General features: G+C 30.5%; 1 protein-coding gene across 1 annotated transcript; it reads right to left on the bottom strand.

Moving 5' to 3' along the window:
* Positions 1–458: 458 nt before the first annotated feature.
* LOC142342939 (uncharacterized) lies at positions 459–26,505 on the bottom strand. The gene is made up of 4 exons (XM_075394618.1): positions 26,464–26,505; positions 24,928–25,165; positions 6,111–6,172; positions 459–801 (listed from the first exon to the last, which is right to left on the bottom strand). The coding sequence occupies exons 2-4, from the start codon at positions 25,105–25,107 to the stop codon at positions 459–461; spliced, it is 585 nt and encodes a 194-aa protein (XP_075250733.1). The 5' UTR covers positions 25,108–25,165; positions 26,464–26,505.
* Positions 26,506–27,186: the final 681 nt, after the last annotated feature.

Genomic DNA, 27,186 nt, shown 5'->3' with positions numbered 1-27,186 from the left:
TATCGTATGATCACTGTATTAGAGTGGGCGCTCTCATTGCCTAATTGGGCCCACAATTGCCTGGGGTGGTTGTGTTATCTTTGTGAGCTAAAGAATATCAGAATAGGCCAGATGGGTGCTCTACAATTTTCTCTTTTCTGATTTTATGAGCTGCCGATTTAAATTTTTGGTGGCGTCAAAACAGTTGGGGGTGTCAGACAGCCGCATTGGCCGACAGGGCGTTCAGCCGACAACCAAAAGTGCAAAATTTAGTGGACAATTAATGAGATATTTGACCAATTATTATTAAAATGGCAGTAAAATTTATCTTTATTTTTCTTGTCTAAATGCTCTGTCGGTCAATTTTCCTAACACCCAAACAGCGGGTAAATTCGGCCAGTTTGCCGAAAATTCAAAGCTTTCACCAACAAGGCTGCAATGAACGTCAGCATTTTTTCAACTACGTACAAAATTAAATTTTAATCTCTTGGTTTGAACATAACTATCATTTTCAGCGTGTTAGAATTAAATTTGCAGGAAAAATTTGCATATACGAACCCAAAATCCTTTTTCTGTTTCCATGACAACGGGAAATCGGAGCACACCAGTTCCATCTCAACAGTTGATCCGACTCCAGATTCGAACTCAACTTCTGTCTGTAATCTGTGAGTGGACAATGTGTTGTTGAGAGAAACCATATCAGTGTAGAGAGATCGGGTAAATGTCACTTGAGTGCTGTTTCGTCCAAAAGCACTCTCAGCAACAAAATGCGTAAGGTACTCCTTGCCAGCTATCAGATCCAAAATCGTTACATCGTTTGGACTGAAAATTCACTTTCACCAAAACTACCGCACTCTCATTATAAGCCGGCACTCCTGCCAACTAAACGGGATCTTTAGAACATTTTAATTCTTTACGTTCTGAAACCAGATCGTAATACACATTTAAAAAAATCTTGCAGTGTGGGATATGGCGATTGTAGAATTATGTATTTTGTTAGTTGGAAGGCTTCCAACTGGGGGCCGGCAAAGACCCAAAACTCTATCAAAATTTCGATAAAATTGTTGTTATAGTTTGGTTACTTACAAAACTGTTATCTCGACTTTTCGGGAGCTTCATTCCAGATAGTTGAATTAAAAGTCAATAAAATTACGCAAGCAAAGGTGAAGTTGTAGCCAGAAACAGTTAATTGAGAAAATTTTTGATGTAGTTTCTGTCTTATAGCAGTTAACCACTCACACTAATTCAAACCAATTCAATCAATTTAAGCACAATTATCCAAAAATCATCCAATTAACTTCCACAACCAAATAACACAATAACTCTGACAAGTTTTGCCTAACAGTAGCACTGTTACGGGCCAGTAACTTTTAATCTGCGCAATCAACAATCTTAGCCATATTTGCAGTTTCACTAACTGCAGCTACGGAAAAATGTTCTTTCAAAAAGAACTCACCATAAAAACAAAAATGTCTCACGGAGAACCATTTGCTACGTTCGAGCATTTTCTTTCTCTCGCTCTCTCTCTCTCTCTCTCTCTCTCTCTCTCTCTCTCTCCCTCTCCCAACCCTGCTCGTTTTTGCAGTAGAAGGTCAGTCACGATTTGCATTTTATGTTATACGAATATTTAGTTCAAGTTGACCAGATTTCAGTTGTATATTTGTTTTGTTGATTTCAGAAATCAGAGAATTTCATTTTCCTCCGCTTGGTTTCTTGTTTTGAAAAAAGTGACTGACTCATCCTGTTGTTACGTGCTTGTAAGTTTTAAATGCAGCACTGTTCATTGGAGCTATTATACAGTAATTTTCAAATTTTCAGTGATAGAGAATTTTGCGAAATCTTTAGTTTTTGTTTTTAGTGTTTTTATCATCGTTTACACAACCTTAGAGAAAATTTGCTTGTTTGAATTATCTTGATTTAGGATTTTTTAAAAATAAACAAAATTCTTTCAAACAACACTTGTGTTCTTCTATACTACCAAAAAAGCTTCAAGAAAGCTCCTCAGCAACAAAAGTCCAGTCACAAACGTCACTTTTGTTTCGTAGTTTTTTACACGCAAACACAGCTTTGGAACATTTAAAAAGAGTCCACCAATCTAAATGGTACCTAATCCTGAGATTTTTGCCTCTCTGAACTGTACCCTAAAAAATAATAGTAAAATTAATTTGTATCACCTCAAGTTTTAAGTAGACACTTCGAATTTAACCTATTTTCACAGGTATGTTTGATATGACTTATACAGTTTCTAACAACTGTTATTATATCAATTATTTGCTATTTTTCATATAATTACGCCGTATTTCTCCTGCAAACCAAAATTGGTCCAGAATATTCATTCGAATTGATCAATCCAAAAACTGCTTAGCAACGTTTTATTGAAAACTCAACTGCTATATAAAAAAACCAGCAAAAGTATCTTCAGTTTTTTTTCAATTCTCTATGCAAATTTTTCAGGTTCCTTATTGCTATGCTTTTTCTTCAATGTCGCCTAACTTGTTTAGTTGCCTAACCACAAAAAAGTTTTGGAGAATCAGATCATGAAAGTTTTAGGTTTTAATGATCTAAAAAACTTGCTTTAACCATTCCCGAAGCAAAATCTTTTAATAAATTTTTTCCCAAGTACAAATTGCTTTGTTTTTTCCAGCAAAAAGACTGTCGCGAGAACTTTTTTACGTTCTACATTGTTTTTTATCCCTGCTAAGGCCATTGCTGTATTGCAAGTAATTAGAATTGGCGAAATGGCCAACAAGGTTTTAAGAGCGGAGTTTATTTTTTATTCTTCTATTTTGCATTCTAATTGTTGTTGAATAAATTACACATTAGTTTTTTGCTGACAACATTAATTAATTGCTCCCAATGTGCCGTTTCTTACCGAGAATGCCTAATTTTTCATATCAAATTGGCCCTTAGAAATTCAAATTTAAACTTTGAGAGGAATTCCGAATCAAAAATACTTTTGGGTTTTGCAAAATCAATAGTTCGCCTTTGTCTACTCTAAATTAGATTCACTGCGTACACTAATAGCAGTATTTCCTTCTTAGTCATTTTAACAACTTAATCATTTCCCTTTTAACGTAATTTTCGTTTGTGTAACAAATAAAAACTAGATTTTACTCCAACTTAAACTGCTCAGAGTTCAGTTTGTTTACTTAGTAAATATGTTTACGATCAACTCCAGGACACTGCAAACTAAAATGAATTTTGCTAAAGTAATTTTAATTGAGAACTTAACGTCATTTTAGAAGCAAATTCGACAGCGATAAAAAACAACTGCTAGACAAATTACTATGTCCTACCATGCAATGAATTATAGTTAATTATAATATTGAAAACTTCATAATTGGTATTGTCTGTAACAACACCTTTGTAGGTCAAGCCTAGAAAATTTCTTACAGCTAATTCCCTCCCTAAACATACATTTTATAAACTGAGCGAGCATAAATATCATTCCCGTGGATCTGGTGGACAGGGGTGGGAATATTTTTCATTTTAGTTTTAATCCTACCCGAAATAAGGTGAATTTTTTTCGGAAACTAACTGTGATTTTTCCAGTCATCAGATTAGACTATTTTGCTTAAAACAATTGTTCAGTGAGTGACTCATTGCAAAATCCGTTTTATTTAACTCAGGTAGTAACTTACTACATTACCTGTAAAGTACGTATTCTGGTGACAAAAACAACAAACCGCCTAACAAAACCAATAATTGAAAAACTGAAATATATATTGTTTCTAGCATTATTTGGTCAATGTATGTTTTTATTTTTTACACTGGGTGTGAAATTCGATGAGATAGGAGCTTGGTTACCTAACTTCTGTCTTTGTTGCCTGAGAAGGACGATTACTTATTTTATATGATTGATGATTGAAAGAGTTCTCATCTCACACTTTTTTCAAAAATTTTTTATCGGAAATTTTTACTAGTTGAAAAAACAGCTAATATTGATATGTGGCAAATTTGAAATAGCTCAGAACAATTCGATAAATGTCCAAAACAGGTAACGTAGAATTAGTTAGTTGCAAGAGCTCATTGCATTGAGAAATAGCAAACAACTCAACCAAATTTGTGATATCAAATAATAGGCACCATTATTACATTAGGTTTTGCGTGGAAGCAGAAGTTACGGTTTTTCCCAATTAAACTGGGACCCATTGCACTTGTCAACCTGACCGATTACTAAAATTGAATACTTTTCCGCTTTAAGAATTAAGTTAAGATCTGGTTGATAACTCTAAGTTTATTACATCACACCAAAGTTATTGTTACTTGAAAATAGTGCTAATAAGTTTCGAATCAACATTTCCGCTCAATTGAGATTCGACTGTGCTCCGAATTTGGACAACTTCAGCTTAAAATGAACGAACAAAAATTCATTTGTTTGACATTTTTAATACTTTCATTAAGTTGGTTTTGGGTATGATAAACCAAGTATCAAATTCTTTAAGAACAAATCTGATGCAACTAAAAAATACTGACTAACCACAGGAGTATATAATTTATACCTCAATTTTTTAATATACAGTAATTAAGTAATTTAACTGGGATTGAATTCAGATCCCAAGTTTGACGTTGATATTGATTTGATGTAGCTAGCTACCCGGTAAAGAGAAGTTTTAGCTACACAATCAACATAGAGAGAAAGGAGGTTAGGGATTACTTCGAAAAAAGACTTGTTGCACTCATTTTTTATGCTTAATTTTTTTTAAATATTATAGTTATAGTTGCGCGTTAAGGATCTACAGTAGATCCATTTTCATCAAAGCGGATACTGTCTTTACACTGATTTTGCTGACAAGATCGAATTGACATTGATACATGCCATCAATAAGACCGAAGAGAACAAACTAATTCAGTTTAAAAAAAACGACTACTTCAGGCAAACAAGCAAATTTGCAACAATATTGTGAGAAAAGCTTTAGATTTTATTTCAAAGAAAATTCAGAATGAGATCTGCTTTGCGCCTACATGAGGAAAAAATAATCAAAATACCGCATCTCATGGTCAATTTGAGTCTGAACTCGAAATAATGCCAAACCTATCTTGATTATATATCATGGGATGACACTTTGGTGTTACCTATTTGCCTGTACGGTATAACAGTAAACTTTGACAAAAATTCAGTGAAAAAATTGCAATGAAAAGATGGCAAATGTATAAGGTCAGGTCTTACGATGTCTTCTTAATGCATATTGTCTCCTAATGAATTAGAAGAGCGTGATATTAAAAATCATCATAATCAAAAGTACTAAAATAGATTTTGATCTTAATGTGCTTCCAATTTACTGCCATCTCATGTAAATAATTTTTTCTTTAAGAAAATTGCGGAGAAAAATTGAGTATCCGCAGAAAAAAATTGTAGCAGCACCGTTTGGTTACTGATTTTTCTGAGATGTTACAAAATGTGAGCAGATAATATTTTTCTAACAGGTCACGGAAAACATTTACCAATGCTGCAGATACAAATTTGTTTACCGGGTAGCTAGCTACAGCAATTCAATATCAACGACAATCAGTTGTATGAAATCAATCCCAGTTAGATTCACATAAGTACTGCATATGAAAAACATGAAGAAGCAAAATGTCTCACAAACGAATTGCAACCAAGAACATCTGTTTTCAGAAAGACAAAGTTGAAGTCGGGTCGAAAAGATTCGTTAAAATAATTATGTTTTATCTTATTGTTAGCTAGTTCTGAAATTTTATTAGTAACTTTTGAATGGAAGTGAAAGGGCTCTAAGGGGAGCATTGAATTGACTCAGGGAAAATTTTAAGAAAACCGCTAAAAACCTGACTTTGGGGTTTTTTAGCGTTTGCAATATTCTATCACTCAGCGTTTATTACAATTGTACAATTCAGACTATTAGAAGCGGAAAAAGGTGCATTAGTTTGATTGCAAGCGCTTCCGGATTTTTAAAAAAAAATGTATTCAAGTGGGTACGGCTAAGAATATACCCAAAGTTTTAAAATTCCATCAAGGTAATTAAAACTTTTGTTTTCATTTTCAACTGGACCTATTTTCAAATCTATTGAAGAATTTTTGAAAACTGGATCCACGAATCAGTAAAAAGCCATAATTGACCTATACCAAAGAAGCTCGTCGGGATAGTGGTAGAAAAAAGACCCACGCTGACCTTTGGTTGTCGAACACGCACGGACATACACCATCTGCAGGCTCCACCCAGATATGCACTTTCTGAAAAAAAAATAAATTCACTTACCACATAATAACAGATTTATTATCAATATTGATTACTTAATACTGTTTTTTCTTGCATAATAGTTTCGTGTTTTCTAAACCTCCAACAAACATGATGCTGAAGATTTGGAAAAACTTTAAAAAGTAAATTTCCGAACGAGGCTCGTTCTGAGAAAGATCAAACTCGAAAATTCTCTAGGCGAATATCTTGTAATATTTAGCCAAAGTTATTGATAGAAGAAACTTCTTCTATAATCAAGATTGAGGTTTATAATCAAGATTATGTGTTATTTTGCGCGTCTCTTGCATGATAACCGTCAGTATTAGAATAGGAAGTGGTAAAACGCAATTAGAAAATTTTCAGTGAGATATGAGATCTCACTATTAATCTGAGGGCCTTTTGATACCTATTTTCTCAGTAAATAAATAAGATGTTTCCCGTTTTTGGGTTTTGTAGGTTTAAAATGACTCTCATAAACCTCACTTAATGTTTTTAATTGGTGGCATAACTTTTTGACCTCACATAGTGGGGAGAAATTATACGCCCAAATGAGTATTTTTATTTAGCCAATTCTGGCTAAACGACATATTTATTGTGCAGAGTTGTGTGTGGAATCAACAGAAAACCCGCGCAACGTAAGCTATTTTAATTGAAGGGTATTAATATCTCGTTTTTTGAGGAGTTTCAAAGGCGATCAACATTCGTAAATTGCAGCTAATTTTCACTGCTACTGTTTGCTTCTTCACAAAGATTTTCAAATTTTTGCTTTATTTTGCTCAAATTAGTTGAAATGCGCGAAAATGAGTCATTTCTTTTATATTTCACATAAATAAAAAAAATTTGCTGAATTTTGGAGCTGGGAAATTTTTCAGAACAACTATCACCTGATCAGCTGTTTTTAAGAAAACTGCTGAAAATTCGCACTGTCCAAAAACCTACTCAAAAGATTTCAGGAAAATAACCGCTGTTATATGCAACTGGACGTCCTAGCAGAACGATTTGGATAATCCATTTTGCGGGTTTTTCGACAATTTAAATTGATTTAAGGTATTTTTCTCTATTTTTGAAACATTTGTTGATAGTTTTTGTCCCATATTATTAACATTCAGAATAGTTAGGTTTTCCAATATCTAGTGAGCTAACACAAAAATTTTGTTAGTCTCGTAAAAGTTAACATCAATCTAGATAGATAATTGTTTCGTTTTACTGTCTTTTAAGATGTTTTCACAGTTTCATCAATTTTTTTTTATTTTAGCGAGGAATCAAAAAAAATTAAAAAGACAATTTGAACAAGTTTTTTATTAAACAGAAGCGTGTCTGAAAAAAATACTGTTAAACAAGCCCTTTTTCACGTGTACCAGCTTGGCCTCTTTTGTAGACGTTTCTGACATCAAACTCTTCTCGCAAATGCTGACAACAATTTTAAAAAACGCGAATTCTAATGTTGAAGAGCTTTACGGTTACTTCAATCAATCTAAATTTTTGATGTTTTTTTGAGTTTGTCATTATGTGTTTTCACAAATCTTTCAAATTCAACTATAATATTTGAATCCACAACTATTTGCGAATTTGAGAAACAGTTATGATATCTGATCCAAGAAGTAATGCATTGAAGCTCTTCAAAAAAAGGAACCACACAGAGGGGGGAAATTTTGGATCTAAAAATTGAGATTAATAAAAATTCTTGGATTAAAAAAATTACCTCGTCCAATGTTTCTTCAATCCTCGATATCTGCATCCATTTTGAGAAAATCCAAGCTTGAATAATAGTTATCGTTTTTTTCATCACCTTCTTTATTATTGAAATGGTGATGCAAAGAAATTCTGTTCGAGTTTTTTTTGCCTTGCTATTTGTTCCATGGCATCTCAACAAAACTAGGTTAAAAATGGTGTAGTGTTGCAGTGTCGAAATCATCATGAACTAAAAACATAAAATGCCACAACTTTGTCGTGGTTCTGAGTTACTGTCCTATTAGTTTCACTTTAGACTTCTTTTCGAAGATTTAAATTTATCTAAATTTTTCATGAAAGTTTTGTTCAAGTTTCATATTAGTTTTTTGCATGAAGATGTGCTCAACGCTTTGAAATTTTTTCCGTAGAGCAAAACTAATGTTACAAATGTGCTGAAATTTTGAAGTGTTTTTTTAAATTGAGAGCCAGGTTTATGTGGGGAACTGCGCTGATTATGCCGTGCTGAGCTTTATAAGTATTCAGCGAAGATCATCTAAGGAATGCAGAGAAGGCATTAAAATTACTCTGTTTCGCTAGGTTCCGCAATTAGGAAAAATTTTAATCTGAAACTTTCGAGTGCGGATTTTTCGTGAGGGCTTTTCCTTGCTAAATTTTTGTTCAAATTGTCTTGCTGTTATGCAGGGAATGTGTTGAAAGCGCTCAATTCAGGAATTTCTGAAGTGATGAAGTTATTTAATAACTAGGCGAAAAAATGTGTTGATTTGTTGTGAAAAAGTTGTATTGAGAAGAACTGAAAGTAATGTGTATATGGTGACCTCCGCAACCTAGAGCCAGCAAAATTTAAAAATTTATAAAAGATTTAAGCTGGTTTTTTATTGAAGTTATCCATGAAGCGGTTGGTTTTACGTGCTTGTTACACGGTCTCACTAGTTTTATACCACCTTAACTCGACACTAGTGGTTTGCGCTAAGTGAGACAAGAATTGATAGTTTTTAATTGTATAAGAAGTGAATATAGAGTTAAATATAAATGGAATTAGAGTAATGTGTATATGGTGGCCGTCTCGCTGGCTCTAGGTTGCGGAGGTCACCTAGGAAATGAGTTTATATGTGCAAAAATTATAAATTGTGCTCAATTTGTCTTATTTTGCTTCTAAGTGATGAATTTGCTGAAGTAAAACGTTTTCAGTAGTAATGTGTATATGGTGACCTCCGCAACCTAGAGCCAGCGAGACGGCCACCATATAAACATTACTCTAATTCCATTTATATTTAACTCTATATTCACTTCTTATACAATTAAAAACTATCAATTCTTGTCTCACTTAGCGCAAACCACTAGTGTCGAGTTAAGGTGGTATAAAACTAGTGAGTCCGTGTAACAAGCACGTAAAACCAACCGCTTCATGGATAACTTCAATAAAAAACCAGCTTAAATCTTTTATAAATTTTTAAATTTTGCTAAAATTAATTGTAAAATCTAAATTCACCATTACAACTTTTAATACCTTTATCATCAAATGGATCTATAGCTATTTTATTTTGTTCTTTCGTTTCTAAATGATGCCTTGTACTATCAATAGTATAATTAGTTACATATTTAGTTTTACCTTCATATACAGCATTAGTATAATCTTCTAATTTAATTTTGTTTTTTAATAGTAGCCTTAGTATACTGCTGGTCCGTACATTAGATACTTAAACGACGGGGTTAATCGCGGGACCACATGTATAACTTGAGAGTTCAACCCCTAGTTCTACTCTCGGTATATAGTTAAGTATTAAAGAAAGTTAAAAGCAAATATGAATTAATAAGTTATGTTAAACAGCATCAATTATGAATCGAGCATGAAGGGATAGAATAGTTAAAGTTATTAAGACTGAGATAGTACAAGTTAGCACAGGTTGAAATATTTTAAGTTAACTTGTAACTTAGATAGAATTTAAGAGATGTTAAATTATAACTTAGAGAAGTTAAGTTAAACTTACCTGATTTCCAAATTTGTGCTAAGTTATTATTTTATGACTTAGAGAGTTCTTAGTTAAGAACAAGTCACAAAATATTCTAAGTTAGAAAAATATCTCAAGTAAGCTGAGATTGAGCAAGGGAGCAATACGGGAGTATGATTTTAAATCAGAAGTTATCAGGGACCAAATTGTGTTGGTAGTTGAGCGGACCAAATTGTTCTGGGACAGACATCAACCGGGGAATGAATAATACTGAGCTGAGATTGGATAGTTGTCATGCGAGAATTTGAAAAATTGTCAGTTTTTAATTTTTTTATCACAATATTAAGGGCACTCTAGTAAAATTATGTTGCAATGGTGCGGCCAAATTCATTTTTCGACTTTAGATTGATTAATTTCAAATAAAGAGAGTGAACTTAAAAATGAACGCAAAACTTTCAACCAAATCAGAAAGAATTCGTACGTTACATGTGTTGAGGTGTCAGCTGATGTAGGCAAAAATGACCTAGGAAATGAGTTTATATGTGCAAAAATTATAAATTGTGCTCAATTTGTTTTATTTTGCTTCTAAGTGATGAATTTGCTGAAGAAAACCGTTTTCAGTAGTAATGTGTATATGGTGACCTCCGCAACCTAGAGCCAGCGTGACGGCCACCATATACACATTACTCTAATTCCATTTATATTTAACTCTATATTCACTTCTTATACAATTAAAAACTATCAATTCTTGTCTCACTTAGCGCAAACCACTAGTGTCGAGTTAAGGTGGTATAAAACTAGTGAGACCGTGTAACAAGCACGTAAAACCAACCGCTTCATGGATAACTTCAATAAAAAACCAGCTTAAATCTTTTATAAATTTTTAAATTTTGCTAAAATTAATTGTAAAATCTAAATTCACCATTACAACTTTTAATACCTTTATCATCAAATGGATCTATAGCTATTTTATATTGTTCTTTCGTTTCTAAATGATGCCTTGTACTATCAATAGTATAATTAGTTACATATTTACTTTTACCTTCATATATAGCATTAGTATAATCTTCTAATTTAATTTGGTTTTTAATAGTAGCCTTAGTTATTCCTTTTAACTTTTTCTCTTCTTCTCTTTTAACAGTATTGTAACAATATGCTTTAGTTTTAAGGAAACAAGCTTCCATAATAGTATCATTGGGTATTTCATCTTTCATCTTTCCTAACCCATTATTATGCAATATACCTTTTATCTTATTCATTTCTTTTTCTATAGTACTATCCGATGGAACATTTATGTTTATAAATATAATATCAGTATCTGTGTAATGATAACTACAATCTAACTCTTCCTCAAAGTAGTCATATATAGCTTTATACATGAATAGTTTAGCTTTTTCTAATATAACAAATCCAATATAATTAAACTTATCTAATTTAACATTACCTCTTGTTTTATGAACAGCTACTAGATCATCATCAAACTCTACAGCATATTTAAAACTAATATTTTCTACTAAATTAATATATCTATCTACATCATTGACTAACTCTACATCTTGTCTATTATAAACATTTTCTATTGTTTTTCCATAGAAGGCATTATTCATTAGTTTAAAGAATACATCTCCAAATTTATCACCTTTAGCTTTAGCTTCTTTTCTTTTCTGAATATTGAACTCTATATAAGGCTTTAACCACTCACACTTACTATACTCTAACTTTTGCTTAATTGCAATATCTTCCAATCTTAAACCATGATCTAAATACCAATCTAACATCTCTCCATCTATTACATAGTTTTCCTTATCTGTTAATTTGAGCATTAACTTCTCATTAGGTTTATATCCTTTCTTTTTATTTTCATTTTGATAATCTGTAAACTGATCAACGTTTGCTTTTGTCTTCTCAGGAAAGAATGGATATTTCTTTGTTTTCTGTTTCAACTCATCATTATACTTTATATCAATTGTATAGATGTATCCAGTATTAGAGCTAGATTTAGTGTATGCCAGATCTTCACATACTCTGATCTCACCAGTAGGTAAAGGTTGTACCATAGCAGAAGCATACAATGAGTTGAAGTCTAAATACTTTAAATAATTCTCTTTCCCTGTATACACAGGATCTATGTCTCTATTTTTACATTTTACCTGACAATTACCTAATACTGAAGCTAACCCACCTCTTATACCATGTTGTATTATATCATAAATATTAACTGTATTTTCTTTATAATACTTAAGCCAAACAATATTATATTTCAACCCACACAACCAGGTTAACCCAGGAGTAGAATATGTGTAACATGGTTCTAATTCATAATATTCTAAACACATAGCTCTAAATTTCTCAAAAACATCAACTGATAACAATACATCTGTTTTAAGATATAACATCATATAATCCTTTATTGTCTTACATTTAGTATCTTTCCAACAATGTATTGCTTGCTTATATTCTTTATCTGTAATACCACTTTGTTTCAACTTAGAATAGAATGCTTCCTTGGGTGGTAAAGTTGTTTCTTGTAGTTTATCTATACTATCAAACCATTCATATGGAAATATACCTTTACGTCTTTCTAAGCCACATTTATTTAATGTTATACATTCTTCATTACTCAATGTTTTACTTATAGCATCTAAGCTAAGTGGATGGAAGAACCTAAACATATCTAATGCTTTAGCATAACACATATCAATACTAATATTATTCTCATCAGTTTTAGTTAATACTTTAAGTCTTGTCTTCTTTGCTAGTTTAGTTATAAATAGATGATTATCATAATTAGAAGAATTAAATGCATACATTGGTACAAAATTATTCTTAGCTTGGAGGTTACATTTATTGTGAGCATATCCTCTAAATTTACCATTAAGATGATCATGATCTCTAACGATATCTTTGAAGCCGGTTTCCGGGTCTTCACCCATTTCCTCATTACAATAATAACATCCACTATATAACGGAGTAATAGTATCTTCTTTTAATGGAATATTTATACTAAATATATCTTTAAATAATTTATTATAGTGTTCTACTCTCTTTATAAACCATTCAACTACATCGGTCGAGCCGCCACTTTGTGGATCCTCACCACAATAACATTCATACTTATCTTCTAATATATCAGGATAGTCACTTTTTAAATATAATCCACAAGCAATAGGTAAGTGTTTACCATCTTTTTTTATACATTCAAAATCGTAATACATAGCAAATGGTACTCTATTCTTAAAATGAAACTTATCAAACTTTAGGTAATCATCTTTATGGAATGTTCTTCTTCCAGTATTATTACACATCTCCAAATGTTTATTTAATGCTTCTTCTGTTCTAAATGATACACAACATTTTAGACATGGATAACATTTATTGTGGTTAGATGAATTTCTTAATAGGAATGATACATCTTTACATAGGAAGTAATGATTATCCCAGTATAATATATTACATCCTGTAGGATCATTATGATTAATTAATACAGGATTAATAGTTTTCTTTTTATTTAGATTAAACACATTAAATAATATTTTATCTTTATTTAGTTCTTGTATTTTTTTAAAGTGATAATAATCATATGGGGGTGTAACTTTTATTGGTAATTTTATCTCATTAATATATTCTGGTTTATTATAATTACTAACTCTACTGGGATTATGTGGCGCAGGATGTAGATAAGCAATTAGACACCATAGCAAACATTTATTATCAGTATTATGTATATTAAGTATATATCTAGACTTGAATGGTAACTCAGTATCACATCCACCACTAGGATAAAACCTATGTATATACATTGTTCTTTTGATAAATCTTTGCATACTCCATCAAGATTGATTCATCTCTTGTTCTTGCATTATAGTCTCTAGTTCACTATTCAACATATCCAAGTCATTAGGACCGTTATATTGTCTAGTCATTAGTCTAAATGTGAATTCGTTTTCTTCTAACTTATCATCCGTAGGTTTTGTATACTTTACTACATCAAAGGTGTTAAACTTAATATGGGGATGTATGTTATGCAATGACTCTAGTATATTCAAGAATTTAGGATCTTCATAATCACTACTCGTTATTATTATTTGATTATGCTTCATGTTATGATGTAATCCTAATTCATTTACTTTCTCTCTCCACTTTCCATCAGTAAGCTTTTTCTGCTTAACATTTTCTATATGATGATCTGATTCATTGTGTTCATTTTTATTATCATATCTAGTATTACATATATCACAATAACCTGAACTATCAGTGAAGCTTTGTTTTTAAATGTTGTTCCACACTATATTGACTTAGACTAGTCTTGCATGTTATACAATCAAACTTATCTCCATTCTTTATTATTTCTCCATCTTTTAGTTTGACATTATTCTTATGTTTTAACGTTGTCACATTATTATTATAAGCAGTATTATTATCAAGATACATATCACAACTATCACAATATTTTATTCCCTCCAGTTCAGAATACTGCTCATCTATCTTTTGCTCTATATCTTCATTAGCTCTATATCTCTATATCAACAAGTAAAACTTATTTGTTTTAGGTTTTTGGACATAGACAAAATCATCAAATGAGTCTAAATCTGAGTCCTTATCTTTATCAGAATCTACATCTTTATCTTTATTTTTATCCCTATCATAACCTAAATCCTTATTGGTGTAAGCACTTCGTGGATCTAAATCTGGATAATATTTTGCTTCAACCTTTCGCAATGATTCACGCATATCTTCATCTTGTTGTTTTAATTTTGCAACCTGTTTATCATTCAACTCTTTTATTTCTTCATTTACTTGATTAAACCTTCTGATTGCTTCTAAACCTTTTTCTGCTTCCCTCTTTTGTCTTTCCTTATCTTCAAGTTTGATTTCTGCCCTTGGTTTGTTTTTATTTTTTAACATTTGGATAGCTGTGCTACTAGCACTAGATTGAATTTGTCCACCCCCAAATTGGACATGTTCATGAGATTGAGCTCGCTCACTTCCAGATTGGTGTAACCACTTCGTGGATTGAACTTGTTCATTTTGAGATTGAGCTCGCTCACTAGCGGAATGAATGTAACCGGTATAATCTTGCTGATTCATTTTTATATACCAAATTTTGAAATAATATTATTTATATGCCTTTTCAATACTATTAAAATGATTAGCACCAAATGTGATAATTGTAAAAATAAGGCGTGGTGTTGGAGTTGCGACGATTGTCAGAGTAAACCATTCCAATGTTTTGTATGTAATGAAATCATAACATATAGAAAAAGACATGATCATTTGATAAATGTGATAATTGTAAAAATAAGGCTTGGTGTTGGAGTTGCGACGATTGTCAGAGTAAACCATTCCAATGTTTTGTATGTAATGAAATCATAACATATAGAGAAAGACATGATCATTTGAGTAAGCATCATAATGATCCTAATCAATATTTAAAGTGCAGAATGTGTAAAGTAAATAAACACATCTCTCAGTACAGATTCAAACATTTCTATTGTAGGTTATGCATATATCTCCATAGATATAGATTTCATCAAACAAAAGAAAGATTGTTAGAACATGCAAGGAAATATAATATCGAAGTAAAACTATAACTATATATAAAAAAGTGTTCACCCAAATCAAATGTTGCTGATGTTTCCGCTTTTTATTATGTTGATACTTATTGTTCTAATTGCTTATTGGAATTATGATAATTATTCTGATTTAAGGAAGAGATTCAAGGATATAGGAATATTGTACCAGAACCATTTGAAATTAAAAAACATAACTTTTTTATTTATGGTCCATCTAATTCTGGTAAAACAACTTTTATAAAAGATTATTGTGGTTTGTATGAGACTGTTAATGTATTCTGTATTGATGGTAGTGAGTGGAAAGGATATAAAGTATATGGCATTGATGATTTAAAATTATTAGATAATTTAGATAGTTTTGCTAATAGTCTTATTGTATTTGATGGCATGGGAGAAAACATTAGATTACCAGCTATAGACTCATTGTATTCTAAAGGTAGACATCACAATATTATTATAATATGTGTAGGTCATACTGTAACAGATTTAAATACAAAAGCAAGAGATAATACCCCTGCTATATATATTACTTTAAATAGTTCACCGCAATTCTTTGAAAGAGTACAAGAGAAGTTTAAAATTGATTCTAATCTATATAGATTTAAACATTATAACTATGGTGTAATAAATTATAATACTATTAGTGACTATTATATTGTATTAGATAAAGATAAAAATGTTGTATATGATTCTAGGATAGGTGATCTTGATATTGAGAAATATGTTGATTATACAGAGTTTAAGGAACAGGAATATAATATACTAAGTAGTTATTTAACAGATAGAATGTTAGAACCAACACACATTAAACCAAAGGAGTTAATGTTCTATTTTGAAAAATATTTTGGGTTTAAGGGAATACATAAATCAATTAATTTATATAAAATATATCCAAATATAAAAAGTGTACTTAGTGAGAAACATAGTGGATATATAGTTTTGGGTAGTGCAATTAGTTTGCTTGGAATTGGATATAGTTACTTTCAAAAATGTGGTACTAATAATAATATTAACGGTATAGACATAATGAATATAGATAAAGCAAAAATTAAATTAAAAAATTGTAAGAATATGACAATCGGTTATGGTTTGATTGATAAAAACAATTATGATCTCAATAATCCATTTAATATAGTATGTGTGTTAGCTAGCTGTCTCATAAGTGTTTATGCATCTTACAATCATATTAATTCTGAAACTAAAAATGAAGGTAATATGTAGAGAATGTAATATTGAAATTGATACTAGTGGTGGTTATCCAGAACATGAACTAATGGATCATTATAATATTTTTCATAAAAATTTAATGGTAAGATGCACGAAATGTATGCAAAGAATTTATAGCAGTTATCATTTTAATGGTAAATGTAAAGATAATCGTACTAACCTTACATCATCAACACATAGTTTTATTGACTATACTAATATTAATAACAGTAATGATAATATTGATAATAATAAAGATGATTTAAATAAGGTTTTAAATGAACTGAAAGATAATATTAAAGAAGATTTAAAAGAATATATTAGGACTAATTCAAAACAAGAGATCATTAATGAATTAATACTAGAGATTAAAAATGAAATAAAAAAAGAAGTTAAAAATGAAATAGAAGGAGGTGCTATAAATAATTTAAAAACTGATGTTAAAATTAAGAATCCATCTAAAGAAATTAAATCAACTAGAACTTGTTGTTTTTGCAAAATTGAAAAGAATAAAGATTGTTTTTATAAGACTGGAGGTTTATGTAAAGAGTGTTCCTCTGAAAACGTTCAATGTCCAATGTGTAACATTTTTCTAAATAGGTCTTCCCTAAGAAAACATATGAAGAGACCACATATAAATTAGAAAGATAATTTTAAATGAAAAATTAATTATAAGTCATATATTTATGAGATAATTCTCTCATTATACCTTTTAGTTTGTTAATTACAAATTACACAGATTAACACAGAATAACAAGGATAACTAGAATTATGGATTAAATTAGAATCTTAGTAATTCCGCACTCGTATAAAAACAATCTTTATTCTTTTCAATTTTGCAAAAACAACAAGTTCTAGTTGATTTAATTTCTTTAGATGGATTCTTAATATTAACATCAGTTTTTAAATTATTTATAGCACCTCCTTCTATTTCATTTTCAACTTCTTTTTTTATTTCATTTTTAATCTCTAGTATTAATTCATTAATGATCTCATGTTTTGAATTAGTCCTAATATATTCTTTTAAATCTTCTTTAATATTATCTTTCAGTTCATTTAAAACCTTATTTAAATCATCTTTATTATTATCAATATTATCATTACTGTTATTAACATTAGTATAGTCAATATAACTATGTGTTGATGATGTAATGTTAGTACGATTATCTTTACATATACCATTAAAATGATAACTGCTATAAATTCTTTGCATACATTTCGTGCATCTTACCATTAAATTTTTATGGAAAATATTATAATGATCCATTAGTTCATGTTCTGGATAACCACTACTAGTATCAATTTCATTATTACATTCTTCACATATTACCTTCATTTTTAGTTTCAGAATTAATATGATTATAAGATGCATAAATACTTATGAGACAGCTAGCTAACACACATACTATATTAAATGGATTATTGAGATCATAATTGTTTTTATCAATCAAACCATAACCGATTGTCATATTCTTACCATTTTTTAATTTAATTTTTGCTTTATCTATATTCATTATGTCTATACCATTAATAATATTATTTTTACCACATTTTTGAAAGTAACTATATCCAATTCCAAGCAAAGTAATTGCACCACCCAAAACTATATATCCACTATGTATCTCACTAAGTACACTTTTTATATTTGTATATATTTTATATAAATTAATTGATTTATGTATTCCCTTAAACTCTAAATATTCTTCAAAATAGAACATTAACTCCTTTGGTTTAACGTGTGTTGGTTCTAACATTCTATCTGTTAAATAACTACTTATTATATTATATTCCTTTTCCTTAAACTCTGTATAATCAACATATTTCTCAATATCAAGATCACCTATCTTAGAATCATATACAACATTTTTATCTTTATCTAATACAATATAATAGTCACTAATAGTATTATAATTTATTACACCATAGTTATAATGTTTAAACCTATATAGATTAGAATCAATTTTAAACTTCTCTTGTACTCTTTCAAAGAATTGCGGTGAACTATTTAAAGTAATATATATAGCAGGGGTATTATCTCTTGCTTTTGTATTTAAATCTGTTACAGTATGACCTACACATATTATATTAATATTGTGATGTCTACCTTTAGAATACAAAGAGTCTATAGCTGGTAATCTAATGTTTTCTCCCATGTCATCAAATACAATAAGACTATTAGCAAAACTATCTAAATTATCTAATAATTTTAAATCATCAATGCCATATACTTTATATCCTTTCCACTCACTACCATCAATACAGAATACATTAACAGTCTCATACAAACCACAATAATCTTTTATAAAAGTTGTTTTACCAGAATTAGATGGACCATAAATAAAAAAGTTATGTTTTTTAATTTCAAATGGTTCTGGTACAATATTCCTATATCCTTGAATCTCTTCCTTAAATCAGAATAATTATCATAATTCCAATAAGCAATTAGAACAATAAGTATCAACATAATAAAAAGCGGAAACATCAGCAACATTTGATTTGGGTGAAAACCTTTTTATATATAGTTATAGTTTTACTTCGATATTATATTTCTTTGCATGTTCTAAGAATCTTTCTTTTGTTTGATGAAATCTATATCTATGGAGATATATGCATAACCTACAATAGAAATGTTTGAATCTGTACTGAGAGATGTGTTTATTTACTTTACACATTCTGCATACTAAATATTGATTAGGATCATTATGATGCTTACTCAAATGATCATGTCTTTCTCTATATGTTATGATTACATTACATACAAAACATTGGAATGGTTTACTCTGACAATCGTCGCAACTCCAACACCAAGCCTTATTTTTACAATTATCACATTTATCAAATGATCATGTCTTTTTCTATATGTTATGATTTCATTACATACAAAACATTGGAATGGTTTACTCTGACAATCGTCGCAACTCCAACACCACGCCTTATTTTTACAATTATCACATTTGGTGCTAATCATTTTAATAGTATTGAAAAGGTATATAAATAATATTATTTCAAAATTTGGTATATAAAAAAGAATCAGCAAGATTATACCGGTTACATTCATTCCACTAGTGAGCAAGCTCAATCTCAAAATGAACAAGTTCAATCCACGAAGTGGTTACACCAATCTGGAAGTGAGCGAGCTCAATCTCATGAAGATGTCCAATTTGGGGGTGGACAAACTCAATCTAGTGCTAGTAGCACAGCTATCCAAATGTTAAAAAATAAAAACAAACCAAGGGCAGAAATCAAACTTGAAGATAAGGAAAGACAAAAGAGGGAAGCAGAAAAAGGTTTAGAAGCAATCAGAAGGTTTAATCAAGTAAATGAAGAAATAAAAGAGTTGAATGATAAACAGGTTGCAAAATTAAAACAACAAGATGAAGATATGCGTGAATCATTGCGAAAGGTTGAAGCAAAATATTATCCAGATTTAGATCCACGAAGTGCTTACACCAATAAGGATTTAGGTTATGATAGGGATAAAAATAAAGATAAAGATGTAGATTCTGATAAAGATGTAGATTCTGATAAAGATAAGGACTCAGATTTAGACTCATTTGATGATTTTGTCTATGTCCAAAAACCTAAAACAAATAAGTTTAAATGTGAAACTTGCAATCAAGAGTTACCTCAGAAGAATTATCATAGGCATAATCAATCACGTAAACATAAAAAGAATGTACGATTATACAATAGAAATAAAATTATTGAGGAAGCTAATGAGGATGGAATAAAACCTACTAATGAAGATATAGAGCAAAAGATAGATGAGCAGTATTCTGAACTGGAGGGAATAAAGTATTGTGATAGTTGTGATATGTATCTTGATAATAATACTGCTTATAATAATCATGTGACAACGTTAAAACATAAGAATAATGCAAAACTAAAAGATGGAGAAATAATAAAGAATGGAGATAAGTTTGATTGTATAACATGCAAGACTAGTCTAAGTCAATATAGTGTGGAACAACATTTTAAAACAAAGATGCATCTAGATAATGTTGCAGGAATAACTAAAGAAATAACTAAAGATCAGTGAAGCAGCTTCACTGATAGTTCAGGTTATTGTGATATATGTAATACTAGATATGATAATAAAAATGAACACAATGAATCAGATCATCATAAAGAAAATGTTAAGCAGAAAAAGCTTACTGATGGAAAGTGGAGAGAGAAAGTAAATGAATTAGGATTACATCATAACATGAAGCATAATCAAATAATAATAACGAGTAGTGATTATGGAGATCCTAAATTCTTGAATATACTAGAGTCATTGCATAACATACATCCCCATATTAAGTTTAACACCTTTGATGTAGTTAAGTATACAAAACCTACGGATGATAAGTTAGAAGAAAACGAATTCATATTTAGACTAATGACTAGACAATATAACGGTCCGAATGACTTGGATATGTTGAATAGTGAACTAGAGACTAGAATGCAAGAACAAGAGATGAATCAATCTGGATGGAGTATGCAAAGAATAATCAAAAGAACAATGTATATACATAGGTTTTATCCTAGTGGTGGATGTGATACTGAGTTACCATTCAAGTCTAGATATATACTTAATATACATAATACTGATAATAAATGTTCGCTATGGTGTCTAATTGCTTATCTACATCCTGCGCATCTACATAATCCCAGTAGAGTTAGTAATTATAATAAACCAGAATATATTAATGAGATAAAATTACCAATAGGAGTTACAACCCCATATGATTATTATCACTTAAAGAAAATACAAGAACTAAATAAAGATAAAATATTATTTAATGTGTTTAATCTAAATAAAAATAAAACTATTAATACTGTATTATTTAATCATAATGATCCTAAAGGATGTAATATATTATACTGGGATAATCATTACTTCCTATGTAAAGATGTATCATTCCTATTAAGAAAATCATCTAACCATATTAAATGTTATCCATGTCTAAAATGTTGTATATCATTTAGAACAGAAGATGCATTAAATAAACATTTGGAGATGTGTAATAATACTGGAAGAAGAACAATCCATAAAGATGATTACCTAAAGTTTGATAAATTTCATTATAAGAATAGAGTACCATTTGCTATGTATTACGATTTTGAATGTATAATAAAAGATGGTAAACACTTACCTATTGCTTGGGGATTATATTTAAAAAGTGACTATCCTGATATATAAGAAGAGTAGATCACTATAATAAATTATTTAAAGATATATTTAGTGTAAATATTCCATTAAAAGAAGATACTATTACTCCGTTATATAGTGGATGTTATTATTGTAATGAGGAAATGGGTGAAGACCCGGAAATCGGCTTCAAAGATATCGTTAGAGATCATGATCATCTTAATGGTAAATTTAGAGGATATGCTCACAATAAATGTAACCTCCAAGCTAAGAACAATTTTGTACCAATGTATGCATTTAATTCTACTAATTATGATAATCATCTATTTATAACTAAACTAGCAAGGAAGACAAGACTTAAAGTATTAACTAAACTTGATGAGAATTATATTAGTATTGATATGGGTTATGCTAAAGCATTAGATATGTTTAGGTTCTTCCATCCACTTAGCTTAGATGCTATAAGTAAAGCATTGAGTAATGAAGAAAGTATAACATTAAATAAATGTGGCTTAGAAAGACGTAAAGGTATATTCCCATATGAATGGTTTGATAGTATAGATAAACTACAAGAAACAATTTTACCACCCAAGGAAGCTTTCTATTCTAAGTTGAAACAAAGTGGTGTTACAGATAAAGAATATAAGCAAGCAATAGATTGTTGGAAAGATACTAAATGTAAGACAATAAAGGATTATATGATGTTATATCTTAAAACAGATGTATTGTTATCAGTTGATGTTTTTGAGAAATTTAGAGCTATGTGTTTAGAATATTATGAAATAGATCCATGTTACACACATTCTACTCCTGGTGTGGGTTGAAATATACTATTGTTTGGCTTAAGTATTATAAAGAAAATACAGTTAATATTTATGATATAATACAACATGGTATAAGAGGTGGGTTAGCTTCAGTATTAGGTAATTGTCATGTAAAATGTAAAAATAAAGAAATAGATCCTGAGTATACAGGGAAATAGAATTATCTAAAGTATTTAGACTTCAACTCATTGTATGCTTCTGCTATGGTACAACCTTTACCTACTGGTGAGATCAGAGTATGTGAAGATCTGGCATACACTAAATCTAGCTCTAATACTGGATACATCTATACAATTGATATAAAGTATAATGATGAGTTGAAACAGAAAACAAAGAAATATCCATTCTTTCCTGAGAAGACAAAAGCAAACGTTGATCAGTTTACAGATTATCAAAATGAAAATAAAAAGAAAGGATATAAACCTAATGAGAAGTTAATGCTCAAATTAACAGATAAGGAAAACTATGTAATAGATGGAGAGATGTTAGATTGGTATTTAGATCATGGTTTAAGATTGGAAGATATTGCAATTAAGCAAAAGTTAGAGTATAGTAAGTGTGAGTGGTTAGAGCCTTATATAGAGTTCAATATTCAGAAAAGAAAAGAAGCTAAAGCTAAAGGTGATAAATTTGGAGATGTATTCTTTAAACTAATGAATAATGCCTTCTATGGAAAAACAATAGAAAATGTTTATAATAGACAAGATGTAGAGTTAGTCAATGATGTAGATAGATATATTAATTTAGTAGAAAATATTAGTTTTAAATATGCTGTAGAGTTTGATGATGATCTAGTAGCTGTTCATAAAACAAGAGGTAATGTTAAATTAGATAAGTTTAATTATATTGGATTTGTTATATTAGAAAAAGCTAAACTATTCATGTATAAAGCTATATATGACTACTTTGAGGAAGAGTTAGATTGTAGTTATCATTACACAGATACTGATATTATATTTATAAACATAAATGTTCCATCGGATAGTACTATAGAAAAAGAAATGAATAAGATAAAAGGTATATTGCATAATAAGGGGTTAGGAAAGATGAAAGATGAAATACCCAATGATACTATTATGGAAGCTTGTTTCCTTAAAACTAAAGCATATTGTTACAATACTGTTAAAAGAGAAGAAGAGAAAAAGTTAAAAGGAATAACTAAGGCTACTATTAAAAACCAAATTAAATTAGAAGATTATACTAATGCTATATATGAAGGTAAAAGTAAATATGTAACTAATTATACTATTGATAGTACAAGGCATCATTTAGAAACGAAAGAACAATATAAAATAGCTATAGATCCATTTGATGATAAAGGTATTAAAAGTTGTAATGGTGAATTTAGATTTTACAATTAATTTTAGCAAAATTTAAAAATTTATAAAAGATTTAAGCTGGTTTTTTATTGAAGTTATCCATGAAGCGGTTGGTTTTACGTGCTTGTTACACGGTCTCACTAGTTTTATACCACCTTAACTCGACACTAGTGGTTTGCGCTAAGTGAGACAAGAATTGATAGTTTTTAATTGTATAAGAAGTGAATATAGAGTTAAATATAAATGGAATTAGAGTAATGTGTATATGGTGGCCGTCTCGCTGGCTCTAGGTTGCGGAGGTCACCATATACACTTTACTACTGAAAACGTTTTTCTTCAGCAAATTCATCACTTAGAAGCAAAATAAAACAAATTGAGCACAATTTATAATTTTTGCACATATAAACTCATTTCCTAGGTCATTTTTGCCTACATCAGCTGACACCTCAACACATGTAACGTACGAATTCTTTCTGATTTGGATGAAAGTTTTGCGTTCATTTTTAAGTTCACTCTCTTTATTTGAAATTAATCAATCTAAAGTCGAAAAATGAATTTGGCCGCACCATTGCAACATAATTTTACTAGAGTGCCCTTAATATTGTGATAAAAAAATTAAAAACTGACAATTTTTCAAATTCTCGCATGACAACTATCCAATCTCAGCTCAGTATTATTCATTCCCCGGTTGATGTCTGTCCCAGAAGGAAGCAAGTATATCTAGACAAAAGATGAGCGCAGCATATGACTATCGTGCGCTCAAAATTGCAAAGTCGGCAAACATCGAAAAACGCACAAAATGCGCGAAAATCTGGTGAGCGCACGAAAGTTTTGACAAAAGCTCTTTCTGTCTGGGACGGTCTGAACACAGACACTTCCTGTCTGGGACGGTCTGGACAAAATTGCTTCCGTCTGGCACCTAAACGTGGGTATCCATTAACTGTAAATTGAACTTAAAATGATCTGAGGTGGCTTCCAGTCGTATTTTATACGAGCCACAATATAATGACGGCCCCATCAAGGAAATTAAAACAAAGTTTTTGTGAATACTTGCCTGAAAATATTCTGGATTAGTCCACCCGAAATGCATTGTATGCTCAGTGACTGTAACAGCAGTGACGATTGTTGGCTCAACTGGATAAGTGGATTCCTGGAAAGTGTAGTTTCTCACAACTGCTACTGGGGGGTCTCCTCTATCATTTGTGTATCTCCTTCCGAGACTAATCACACTCATTTCGATTGTATAGAAGTCACCAGGGTCAAGGTCACTGAATCGGAATGAGTTGATGATTCTGCAAAAAACATCATTGTAAAGCTTTGAGACATCATTCTCAGTTGTTTCGTGGAGTCAATATTACTCTCTAGTCGTGAAAAACAAAAGCTCTTTAACTCCCCGATAAATTTGAAAATAAATTTGAAAAACAATAGCTCTTTAACTCCCCGATAAATTTGAAAATAAATTTGAAAAACAATAGCTCTTTAACTCCCTGATAAATTTGAAAATAAATTTGAAAAACAATAGCTCTTTAACTCCCTGATAAATTTGAAAATAAATTTGAAAAACAATAGCTCTTTAACTCCCTGATAATTTGAAAATAAATTTAACTACCTGATAATTTGAAACTGATAAATTTGAATAATTCAATTAACAAAATTTTTTAAAAATTTAGCCCCTCAGTGAAACAATTGCGCGAAACAGTTTCATGCAAGACAAAAGTGCATCAATAAAACGGGATGAATTCAAAAGCGAGAAACAATTATGGACCAGCCACATAACCATAATAAAAAGTCTATGGAATTTTTTACATTTATTTGTTGATAATTTTGTGGAAAAAAATCCACATTGGGCGAACGTTGAGTGAACCACTGCAAAGCGATTCACTTGAAGCTATGAAATTATCAGGTTACCTCGATATTGTTGAGTTTACAGAAAAATGTTACCAGAAAGAGTTAAAGAGCTATGTAAAATTGCTTTGATATAAATTTCCATCATATTATTTTTTTTAATTCACTTAATTTTCTCGGCCTAACTTTGAAGTTGTGGAATGGGGTAAGCAGGAAAGATTAATGGAAAATTTGAGCAAAAAAGTTTCGACATAGTTTTTTTTGACAAGTTTTGACAAGTCTTTTTTCGAAAAAGTTTTCTGCATGCTTTTGACAAGTTTTTTTTCGAAAAATTCTTCTGCATGGTTTTTTCTTCTGAACATGCATGAACTACAAAATGCTTTTCCCTTATATTTCTCCAAACCCATTTTTACCGAATTCCTTGGAGTTCTTAAGGTAAAGATTACGTGACTAATCTTGAAGTCATTGAGAACTTGTGGCGTTGATCGAGAACAGCGTAGCTTTCAAAAGCGCTCTGACGTGTCACGAAACCTTGCTTTACAAGCAAAACTTAGACGTTTTAACAGGACGAAAGGCATAAAAATCAATAGACTATTCATAAGCACCTTCTGGCATTTTCACTTCTGGCACTGCAGACTTTAGAACGTGTAAGTGCGTGCTTCGTGCTTCAATGAACAATATTATTAATAATTGATTTCAGACCGCAGAGAAAACACTCATGCTAAAGAACATTAATTCAGCTTACCCCCTAGGACACCACACGAGAGATTCATATCCCCAAAGAGGGGATTAAATAATTTACATAAACGTGCAATATCTTTAATAACATATCAAAAAGGATTTCTTTAACAGGAGAAAGAGTGTTACGAAGTAAATAAGTAAGCGAGATATTATTAGCCAATCACAATCGAGTATTCAAATGTGCATATAAATCGTTCCAAATAAGATTTAAATACGTTCTAAAATACGTAGAAAGTTCCGAAAAAATTCATTTAACCTAATTTTAAGTAAATATAACCATGATATGTATCGATTAAGCTGGTTTTCGGCTCAATATTTTTAGGTTTTCTAGACAATTTCCAATTGAATACGAACTGATTTTGACGTCAATGACATCAGACAAAAAACCAGTAAAAGAGCATCGAAAAAACCTTGCCATCTAAGCTTTCACTTGTTGCTATGATCATCGCTAATGCTTGTACGTTACAATTATACGTTGTTCCTTTACTGTGCGTTGCTTGCTGTATAACACGCTGTTACTTTATACTGCATGAATTAACAATCGAACTACAGGTTTACTGAGTTAACATTGATGACGCGACCCTTTCTAGGAGAAATGTTTACAAGACCTTTGAAAGCACTGCTTCAATTAAGAGTAGAGAGTTAATAATTCAGTGCATTTGGCTCTGCAGTCTAACTAAAAAGGTCACATGAGAAACAAATTGTTGATCAAGCATTATTTGAAAGA

The sequence above is a fragment of the Convolutriloba macropyga genome, chromosome 7 (genome assembly GCF_964194025.1).
Source record: "Convolutriloba macropyga chromosome 7, txConMacr16.3, whole genome shotgun sequence".
NCBI classification, from domain to species: Eukaryota; Metazoa; Xenacoelomorpha; order Acoela; family Convolutidae; genus Convolutriloba; species Convolutriloba macropyga.
This window is presented reverse-complemented; position numbering and strand designations above follow the sequence as displayed.